Genomic DNA, 11534 nt, shown 5'->3' with positions numbered 1-11534 from the left:
ACATTTTGCATATGAAATTTGAGACATTGAACATAAAATATGAAAGGAATCTTTGTTTGATCCCTTATGTTCAGTGCACAAAATATATGCATAACATGCTTTTTTTTCAAGCACATGAATGATGACAAAAAAGGTAAAGGGAACTGTATCTACAGAGATCATCAAAATGCACTTTAAAATCAAGATGTTTCAAATAAATAATATGTTCATGATTGAAAGTTTTTTCTAAGCGTGTCTTGATGGCTAATGCCAAAAAACTCATGAATCAAGATTAAACCTTGAGCATGTCAGAAACAGAGGACAAGGCTGTGCACGCACGCACGCACGCACGCACACACACACACACACACACACACAGCACCCTTGAATACATAACCTGACAAAACACATCATGTCAATCTGCTTTAATTAAATGACTGACAAACAACAAATTCAATGATGATCTACTTCATGACTACATCTACAGTAATTCTCTTTCTCCTGCTTTCACGTGTACTCTCTCACACTAAACCAATATGTGCATTAGATAATCCATTTTCCCCCATTTTGTTGGCCAAGGTTAGATTATGTTCACATTGTCTCATGCAGAATAATTTACAAATCAATCCTATTAATTTGCACAAGCTTTCTAAGTCACTGATCAATGTTGCTGCCACTTCTTCCAGCTGGGCGTCTGCAGTAGAGGTCATGAAATTGACTTGTCATCCAAACTCTGACTTCAATGGTATATATGCAAAAAAATACTTCCCTTGACACATCTTCAACAGTCTTTTACTTTCTGTTGGTACATTCTGCTTAACTGTGTTAGCATTGTTTACAAAACTTTTGTGCTGTTCATCTCTTTCTTAGCTTCATTATTCCTAAACTTAGCTTTGCATATTGTGTTTATTATTGACTCTAAGGCAAAACGCTAAATCCTTATTATTGCGTCGCTTTGGATAAAAGCGTCTGCTAAAGTAATAAATATAAAATGCATTTTGCATCCACTCTTGTTGTCCTGGTAAAATGATAAAAGACAGATACTGGAATGTTTCAAAAGACAATGTGTTCTTAATGTATCTAAAAAAAACTGTGTTCCCATGGCTTAGTAGATCACAATGCTAACAACACCAAGGTCATGTACGCAATTCCATGGGGATGTGTGGAATGATAAAAATGCACAACCAATTCCACTGCAAGTTGCTTTGGATAAATGTGTCTGCCAAATATGTAAATGTTATGCTTGATAGTTATTTGCGTCAAAGATAAGTGCAACTGCATGTCTGATCCTGTATGTGATGTGATATTCGTTTGACTCATAAAGAAAAATTCACAGTATAATACATCTTGACAGAATGTGAGCATTTTTCCAATAACCATACAATGTTCTGGGAGTTGATGCATCTTTTAGTCTGAAAGAAATAGCCAGGCTAATACTGATTTGTTCACCTTGAATTGACAGATTTAAAATGTATTTATGTAACACCAAACATGATGTTGTGCACTTATAGATAAGAGAAATTAAAAAAGGCGGTTTTGTGTTTTGTTATGAACATTTAAAATATATTCACACGTTTTTGTATGAATTACGGTCATTTATTCCAAAAGCTGCCCCTACTGATAAGTTTAGTATACACTGCAATGTTAAATGTGTTTTATGCAAAGCTCACCCAGAAGTGATAGAAGAGAGAAGGACGGTGGCTCCACCCCTCTACTAGCAGCTTCACTCCGAGAGCTCATTCACACTGAAGCTATCTGCTGCGCGAGGCGCACACTGAATTATAGTAATCGACCGCGCACATTTATCCACACATGCCCAGAGGAGGAATAATAATGTAACCATCTCGAGTAACAGTTAGAAGGGAAATTGGTCCGTTCGAAACAGGATCCTTGTTGAAAATACTCGCTGGCTCTTTTAAACACTGGTGTGTTGACCACAAGTGTCTGAAGACCAATGGAGAACACGCCGCGCATTGGGAAAGTATTTGCACCTGGTGGCGCGCAGTCGCTGGACGAAACTTCCACCATCTCGGTCTGATCGCGGAATCCTGTTTGGGGGAATGAGACGTGAAAAGTTGGACTAAATGGAAATGTCGACGATACATGCCTCACCTTTGCCTAACAAAACCGACCAGCTTGAGGACGTGGACCCGGTTGGGAGTAACTGGCAGATTCTCTTCGGTTTGTCTTTTGCGATTGCCGGTGTCACATTCATGGGAGGTTTGTACTCGCTTATATCGTTGCTCAGGATGAGGAGTAAGTCTTCCTTGTGTCTTCTAGTGGCTTCACTGTCCATAGACGACCTGATCAGCGTAGTTCCGCTCACTCTCTTCATGATCCTACAATGGAGGAGCGGGGACGCAAACCGGTCGGGGGCAATGTGCACCTTTTCCGGACTCTTGTATATTTTTCAAGGGTTGTCAAGCAATATGAAAGCCTGTCTCATTGTTGTGTACACTTTATACGTAACGAAGCGCTTTGGAGTATATCAGACCCCCAACCGACCCCTCGGGGTGTTTGTGGCTGTCATCGCAGTGTGGACTGTCAGTCTGGTGGTCAGCGTCCTGCCCGTGTGCGGTTGGGGTCGCTTCGCTCCCGCGTCTCTCGGCTGTCTCCCGGAGAACGACAGCTTCTACGTGCTGCTTCTCTTCGCTGTTTACTCGCTGTGTTTTTGCGGGCTGATAGTTTGCTGTGTTCCTCTCATGTATCAGCTCATGTGCTCCACGGAGGCCCTGAAAACATTTTATCCGAGCTACCTTGAAATTGCGGGGTCGGCTCCGCTATGCGAGATCCCCTCGCTGTCACGGGACAGCTTGGAGAAAAGTTTGGGAGCTTACAATGAATTCAACTCGACTACAGACAGTTTCAAGAACAGAACGGAGACATACACCCTGTCGTATTCCCCGTCGACTGGTCATTTTCAAAAGGATGCGGTCCAAAGTGAAAGACATTCTCCTGTGTTTTTCTCCCAGAAGCGCTTCTCCATGATTCTGGCCATGGCTCGAATGGTTTTGTGGATGCCAATGATGGTGAGCCACATTGAGTGTCAAGCTATAACAGCAATGCACATTTCCCAAAATCATAGAACACTTTACATCCATATATAACCATTTGTGTCAATACACAACAGTCTTCATACGTGTATTGTCTGTTAGAGATCAGACAAGGCAAGAAGCCATAGGTTGACCTAAAATCTGCCTAAATTCACTTCTCTCTCGTAATGCGTCGTTCTATTTAAACATACAAGAATGATGTTTAGTGAATGGCGTTATTAATGCCTGACATATGTTGCCCTTGCAGACCCAGATCTTGGTGAGTCACACTGTTCACATGCACAACTCGTCCCTGGAGACTCTCTGTTTTTTCCTGACCTTGCTCTCCGCGGCGGTCACCCCTGTGTTCGTGCTTTCAGAGCGCTGGATCCATCTACCATGTGGCTGCTTTATCAACTGCCGTCAGGGCTTGGGATCCGAGCTCTCCACCGGTTGGTATTAATCGGGATCACGGATAATTGTTGCAATGGCCTAATGAGCCTATAGTGACATGGGCCGATTGTGATAATTGATGTTATAAGCTATGTACAGTAGACTATTCAAGGTTTGGCGACTCTCTTGTATGCACTCTTGCCCTTATAATCCATCAACCTAAAAAAGGGCACGGTGACATTTAAAAAGGTCGTAGGTTTTGCCACTGCTACATTTTGAAATAAATGCATATCAAATAGGATTTTCATCCTGTGTGGGGGGCTAGAAAGTGAACATACCTTTTCACACCGTGTATGTGTTTTTTACAGCAAAGAAAAGGAGGTTTGAATTCAACCTCTCTTTCCAGCAAGGCTACAATGTTTACAAGATCTCCAACGCCAAGTCTCCTTCCATCAAGAAACCATCGTTTAACAGTTTATACAGTTGTGATTTCTCAGAGAGTAGAGTGGAAGTGTTGGACAGCGGTCAGATCGGTAAATTCAGCACCACGCCAGCGGAGGACAGCTCCCCCCACAGCGAGATGCTGCTCGAGGAGAGAGCGGACGGCGAGCCGCAAAGCTCCGCAGAACGGGACGGACCATGCAGTATTTCTCCTCAGGTGTCTGCCAGCGATCGGGAGGATCTTAACCTAGACAACTCATCCGTATTCGACGGTCCGGAGAGGAGGCTGTCCCACGAGGAGTGTCATAAAATCGAGCTGACGGACTGGGAGTGGTGTAGGAGTAAATCAGAAAGGACTCCGAGACAGGTAAGATGAAAAACAAATCAACGCCTATATGGGGTGGGATTTATTTGTTTGATGATTTTTTGTTTCAACTTTAAAAACTATGTGTGATCCTCCTGTAAAAACACAGGTAAATAATCCTACATAATGTAAAGAACATATCATCTTTTTTAGAATTTTTAATATTGATGTAAGGCCATGTCAAGGGTCAAAATCACAGTGAAATGAATGATTGAAATCAAACTTTGATGATTGTTAGCTCATATAATTAGGTTGAGACTTGAATCTGGATTTCACAGTTTTGCTATAAACCGTATAAAAGTTGTTCAAAACCTTATGATACCAACATGAATATACATTTGATATTCTATGTACTTTGAACATGCGCTCTGCAGTCATCTGGCACTACTATTTTGTAACCGTGCTTCTAAACGTAGTTTATTTCTGTTATTACTGATAAACACAGTCAAGCAAATGATAAAAAAGTAATTAAACTTTCTTGACAAGGCACCTTTGCCCCTTGTGCAGTCATGATGTTGACAATTACTTTCATCTGGCACTTTTAAATTAACAACATGCGTCTATGTTCCCCGCCACAGGTTGCTTAAATCATTATTAATATTTGAATAATTTTAGACAGTTGAATTGACTGTAGTAGCTTTGATATATTTAACGTTTGCACGAGCAAATCATGAAGCTTAGAGAGGCACGCCTGTCTTATAGACAAAATTAATAACTGTTGTGCAGGATCTGGACTGCTGTTAGTAAAAAATTGCTGAAGTAAAACATTTGCAGATGAACTAAATTGAGCATGTATGGTTTCGCACTTTTAAAACAGAGATTTACAGTATATGAGCATAATAGGGTCATGCTAAGGCATTATTAAAATGCATAACAAACCCCCAAATCAACAAACTATTAAGTACATTGTTATAATTAAAGCAAAACAAGATAGTCTCTATTGTCTCAGGAACACTGTGTATTCGGTGGAGACAGGGAGAGACTCTTAACTAGACACATTGACATGATTGAATGCTGTTTTGCTGAGAATTGCTTTGCTGGTTGTTAAAGGCAGAATGACAGAATTTTCATTTTTGGGTGAACTATCCCTTTAAGGTGGGATCTCTCGATTCTGACATCCACTTCAAGCTTTAGCATTGCTTAGGGGTCAATTCCTTTTTTAATGCAAATTTGCAGAGACGGTTCCTGACTTTACTTTAAAGGTTTATTGAGGATTGTGGGCTCTGAAGACTAGCATTGATCTCACTTTCCCTTTCCACTAAGATTAGTTTGATCACTGTTTTAGCCTTGCAGGCACCCTGAAGGCACTGCCTTGTTTAAATACATTTTTACAACCAAGTGCATTTTTTCATCTCTTGTTCATATTGATTTTTTACTCAGATGAACATGCAATCATTTGTACACTCACACTAAATCTAATACTAAACTCACATTAAAACCAGGTTTTCATGCCAGGGGAGGGACGAGAAAGCTTCTTATTATTTATGTCCTCTTCTCACCCCTTTTCTTGAGTAGCACTGGAGTTTGGCTGTAAATCGGCAGGCCCACAAGAGTTCATCGCTGTGTTTTGTATGACTTCAACTCTGATTAATGTAATTTCCTAATCAAACATGCTAATAGCTCTTAAATTCACACAATGAACTTTTTACTTGATTAAAAGTGATTCCCTTTACTAGAGAATTAAGGTGATTGTCTTTATCACTGGAATTATGGATTTACAGTTATTTTAAGATGAACAAATTTAGGCTAAAATCCAAATAAATAACAGTAATTGCATTAACTGCCATACAGTATACTAATTCTGCACATGTTGTTCACTCTATACTGCATATTATAAAACATTAATAAAAAATGTACTTTTAAAAGTATTTGGTTGAATTTGAATTTAGTTAACAAGCAAAACAAACAGAATTCGTAGTTTTTCATATCTTTGAGTTGATTATAGATTGTTTAGTAATGCTACACTAAAGCTATTTTGTATCATTTTACCGTAAATGTAAGCTATAGTACTAAAACTGTTGTAATTCAGTTTGTGATCAAACCCTTAGAATTAAATGGGCCATTTTCTTGCTGCTGTTTTTCCAAGATTTCTTTGTAAATGCCTTCTCTGCATGTGAAATGAAAAATTACTAGATTCTGACATCAGAAATTGAACAGTTTTAGAACAAGCTGTTTTTGCTGCTCGGCCTCAAAAGATGGTCTTTTTGGATTAGGGAGGATGCTTTCAGCTCTAAAAGCTGCAATATTTTTTCATACTACATCAAACTCACACACACAAAAAATAGGTTATTCGGCGGTTCTTTGGGTGGTAAAGTGCTATAGCACCACTGCCATTCAAAGAATCTTTTAAGCATCTGTATAGTTCTTTAATCATTCTCTTCACGCGCCAAAGAACCGCTGTTGGGTACTGTTGAGCACCATTTTTGTTGAAGCAATAAAGTGCTTCATGTGGTGGTGCAAAAAAGTATAATGAAAACAAAATAAGTCTTTTTCATCTCACTAAGACCTTCTTGCTCTGAGGAATACAGGATTTATGACGACAAAGGCTGCTCCTCCTCATCCAGTGAGTTCTACTGCAAGCTGCCACTTTGGAACTGCGAGTAATTGGGGCTTGCAAACAGGCTGTTGGGTTGCTTTAAACTCAAAGTGTGTTGGGAACAGAAACAGCATACGAAATATTCTCTTGTGACTTGGACAAACCCATCACGCTATTGCAGTTCTGCTGTCAGTATAATTTTGCCACTGAAGACAGGAAGCTGGGTTATGTCTAGACCTCAGTAATGATGATCCAGAGTAGGAGGAGGTCAGAACACCGCTGGCTCTGATTAACCGGGGGCAGATGACTAGTTCAGAGTATTTTGTGAACACAGGTCATGTGTGAGCTAGCAAGAGGTCATTCGTGTAAATTTGTTTTGAGTTGTTTTGAAAGAAGAGATTGGTTGCTTTTATAAGCAAGGTATTCCACATACACATTATCCCTTAAATGTATTTGCATACATTTAAAAAAAATATAAAAAGTCAGAATTGTATAACTAACAAACAATTTATTTAAAAAAGTGAAATTATAAATGAAACATAGATATGTTGTTCAATCAAAGGTAAAAAAACACTTGGAAAATCACCTTTGCATCCAGCTGGTTAAGAGATCTTTGTTAGTTGTTTTTGAGCAAAGGTTTAGCATCATATGTTGGAAGATGCCACTTTGTTTAATATTATATACTCTATTCATTTTTATATTTTTCTAATGATATTTATACATAGGTGTCCAAAGAAGACCACTGTATGTCTCCATGTGTTTTACCATCTGCACTTAACTCACAAGAGAATTGTGGGAAACTAGGCCACTCGCACATGTAATCACAAACATCATAAAGCCTGAGCCTTATTTGCATTTGCCATTTTTCCTGTCTCCTTTACTGCCTGACTCTGTGGTTTGGATGATGTGGTTATCATTCCTCATCACCCCAGTGCCTCTAGCTCATCCAGTGGTAATGCTCAATTGGCTGAATTCACACCCAAGTCATCCCCCAGTCACATGGTCCTTTATGACCTCTGATGAGCATTTGAATGTTATACACTGTATTTGGGCAAAGCTTGCTGAAGGCACACATCATATTTTTGACATCTCATTTCTCAGCCGTTCTAATGTTACAAGAGAGAGGAAATAAAAGAAGGGAGAGAGAGCTGTATCTCCAGCTTCTGCGCTGAACAGTCAAGTGAAATCAGATCAAAATGCTTGAATAATTCAGAGTCCTCAGTCAAGCGCGGCATTTCAATCTATTATGCACAGACTTCATGCCGATTGTATCACTTTATTGAAAAGGGGCATGATAATGATAATGACAAGGCAATCATGTGGACCGCGCTGAAGTTCTCCATAGTGAGCTGCTTGGGACAGATGGAACAATGGAAGGATGGGTGTTGATGGTCCTTGTCTTAATTTGACCAGAGCTTTTGTTCTCAACGGGCCTGATATATACACAGGGCTCATTAACTCAGAGCAAATGTCTGGCAATATGAAATCGCATTCATCAGCCTGCTTTTTTAAATGTCATTGACTTTGTGTGTAATTGAGAGCTTTTTGACCTTTAAAATGAAAGGATTTTGAACAATTTTGCATCTCCATGTTGGTCAAAAGTGTACCGTGAGGCTGGTTTTTATACTCATAAAGCATGATTGCACTGATTAATAGAATTTGTTATTGCATACCAAGAAATTTTAATTTCATTTTTAAATTGACTTGCATCTAGCAAATGGAAGAAAGAAATGGTTCTTATAAGAACGTTTAATGAGACAAAAATGGTTATTTCATGGCGTCGGTGTGGAGAATCTTTTGAAGCACTCTTTTTAGGGAGTGTATGCAGTAATACAGAAAAGCATTTAACTCAAAAACACACTTGATCTTTAAATAAAATTGAATTTACATAAAAATGTAATGCAGCACCCAAAAATTCTGTCATGATTTACTTACCCTCATGTCATTTTTTATGACTTTCTTCTGCAGAACACAAAAGAAGATATTTTCAAGAACGCTGGTAACCAAACAACACTAGCTTCCATTGACTTCCATTTCAAGAACACAAAACCACTGAGACATTTCTCAAAATATCATCATTTGTGTTCTACAGAAAGAGTCATATACAGGTTTTGAACCACATGATCTTGAATAAATATTTTTGGGTGCACGATCCCTTTAAACCCAAGTTCTCAATTTTATTTGGATTGACTCTCAAAGCATTTTGTCTCGTGTCTTTTATTTCCAAACAGAGATCCACAGCTGGGTTGGCCATACCGCTATGTGCTTTCCAGGGCACGGTATCCCTCCATGCCCCCACTGGCAAAACCCTGTCCCTATCCACCTACGAAGTCAGCAGTGACGGTCTAAAGATCTCCCCCAACAATGCAAAGAAAGTGGAGGTGTACCGCTCCAAATCGGTGGGTCACGAACCCAGTGCTGAAGAACCCAACTCTGGAAATGGGGGCGGAGGAGGCGGAGGAGGCGTAGGCGCTGGAGTCGCCGACACCAACGTTAAAATCCACCTGGAGGTTCTGGAGATCTGCGACAATGAGGAAGCCATGGACAGTGTCTCTATAGTCTCCAACATCAGCCAGTCGTCCATGCATGCACGCTCGCCCTCACTGCGGTATTCTCGCCGTGAGAATCGGTTTGTGTCGTGTGACCTAGGCGAAACAGCCTCATACTCGCTGGTGATCCCCACCAGTAATCCGGATGCGGACAACATTAACATCCACATTCCAGACACAGTAGAAGCACATAGGCAGAACAGCAGGAGACAGCACCAGGAGGCTGGTGGTTACCAGGAGGAAATACAGCTGCTCAATGAAGCCTATAGGAGGCAGGCAGGTGACCAGGGGAACTGACACAAGCAGATACAAAAGTGTACACCAATTGGCTGAGATGGCCCGGAAAATTGATGGTACTGGATGGAATGTTGGCATGTGATGGTTTAGGACAAATATTAATAAACAGAAAGTTGCAGGTAGAAGAAAGCATCCACACCCAAAGATTGGTTTTCCTTCAAAGGACAACTGTACTGTAAATCCCTTTGGATAAAATGCAGAAATGTAAATGTTTAAAGAATCACAAGACATACTGTATGCTGTCAGGCTTTTTACCTAAGCAAGCAGAGGTATAAAAATAAGCTCGAAGCATGATGTGGGTCTCCGATTTTGTAACTGCCTTTAAGTGTGAGCACCACATCTTCAAGGTTAGCATGCAGCAAGGGCTGGGGGTTTGGAGAAAGAAGTGATTTATATGAGAAAGTACAGATAAAATGTGCTTCGGGGTACGACAAATCTTAGAATCGGGGAGGCTGGACAGAAAGTGAGTTTGCTCAGATATACCCTCAGTTTCAAGCCCCGGGGAAGATAGATCAGAAGGTTACGATGACAACAGAGACTCGCCGTGAGAAGCGAACTGCCGTGGTTTAAAGTATTGGAGAGTAAGCTGAAGTCCTTATGCTTCTGCGAGTGACGTATAGACTGAAATAAAGGTTATTGAGGCATCAGAAATAGTCAATCATATCTGATGTTCTGTCATTTATTGAATACAAATGAAAGTGCATTGATAGAGAGGGTTGAGGAGAGAGAGTCGAATGGAGAAGGACAATTAATGTGTATGTGGTGCTTGTGAGACAGACAAAGGAAGCGCTTGCGAGGGTGTGTGCAGATTCGGAAGTAAAATAAATACATTTTAGTATTCTAGCTCAGGCATAGACCGTATGGCATACTGAAAAAAGAGATGCCAAATGTGTACATTGCGAAGCGTTACGTTTTTTTAAACCACATCGCTTTTACCTTGTGTGTGTATGTCTGAGTGCGTTTAACTGTAAACTTAGTACATTATATGTGAACATAAATGCTGATCGCTTTGTGTATGCTTGCTGCCGTATATGTACATCTTTATTGTTGTACTAAAAGGCTGCACATGTGCTGCTTTATCTAAATTCCTGAATCTGACTGCTGTGCGAGAGAGAGAGATCATGCCAATGGATCATTCCAGAAATGTAAAAGTGAATGTGATGCATAGGCCTATTTTAGGTGGTAATGTGTGTGCAAATGAATGCTCATTTTAAAGTCACTTAGGATTCCCCCCTCCCCATTTTCAATGCACTGCATTTGCAATCAGAAATTTGAGCCAGGCCACTCACTCGCATTTAAAACAGGCTCTGAAAATGGAGCATTCGTGCATGATTCAATAGATGCCTGAGATTCTAAGAAAAATGCAGACTGTGATGAGTTCGCTTACTTCCATTTTAGCTCTGCCACATCAGTATAACAATTATTTAAAAATGTGAAAATTAAATGTAAGGCTAACATCATTCAGGCTCAATGAATACCTATTTATAATTTCTGACAGACAGTGTTATTTATTTAATAAATGTCAAATTAAACTTGTTTTTCATCTTGTATATTTCGAATAGCAGATCTTGTTGTATTTGTTGTCAAACAGCAAAATAGCTGAGGCATAATGCTCCAAAATATTTTCATCTATTCAATGTTCTCATTAAAGATTTATTTGCAGAAAATGGCCTTATTCAAGAGTGTAGATTTATTCCCATATGTATGCTTTGTTGAACTGCCTGCTGTGGTTTCTATATAAATTATCCGAGCCGGCAAATGAGACAGAAATCCCCATGTCTGGATGTTTAATGGTTTTTGAAATTGATAACTTCTTACCTCCTTCGTTTTAAGTGTTCACGGTGCCTTTAATAATCATGTTTGTCATTTGGGATTATACATAGCAAAAACGTTGCTCGACATTATGGAAAATTAATAAATATATGGGACAAAGTGATCATTAA

General features: G+C 39.8%; 1 protein-coding gene across 1 annotated transcript; it reads left to right on the top strand.

Annotated features, from left to right (window-relative positions):
• The first annotated feature begins 1714 nt into the window (after positions 1-1714).
• LOC130562807 (probable G-protein coupled receptor 149) lies at positions 1715-11249 on the top strand. The gene is made up of 4 exons (XM_057348071.1): positions 1715-3008; positions 3280-3463; positions 3773-4212; positions 8977-11249. Exons 1-4 carry the CDS (start codon positions 2064-2066, stop codon positions 9589-9591), a joined length of 2184 nt encoding a protein of 727 aa, XP_057204054.1. The 5' UTR covers positions 1715-2063; the 3' UTR covers positions 9592-11249.
• Positions 11250-11534: the final 285 nt, after the last annotated feature.

This window comes from Triplophysa rosa, linkage group LG12 (genome assembly GCF_024868665.1).
Source record: "Triplophysa rosa linkage group LG12, Trosa_1v2, whole genome shotgun sequence".
NCBI lineage: Eukaryota > Metazoa > Chordata > Actinopteri > Cypriniformes > Nemacheilidae > Triplophysa > Triplophysa rosa.
The sequence above is the reverse complement of the archived record's forward strand: the minus strand, read 5'-3'. Positions and strand labels throughout refer to the sequence as shown.

Excerpts from the sequence above, each read along its gene's own strand:
- LOC130562807 (XM_057348071.1), top strand. The coding sequence starts at position 2,064 with ATGGAAATGTCGACGATACATGCCTCACCTTTGCCTAACAAAACCGAC. Across the intron at positions 3,464-3,772 it reads GGGATCCGAGCTCTCCACCG|CAAAGAAAAGGAGGTTTGAA; the intron begins GTTGGTATTAAT and ends TGTTTTTTACAG. Across the intron at positions 4,213-8,976 it reads CAGAAAGGACTCCGAGACAG|AGATCCACAGCTGGGTTGGC; the intron begins GTAAGATGAAAA and ends ATTTCCAAACAG.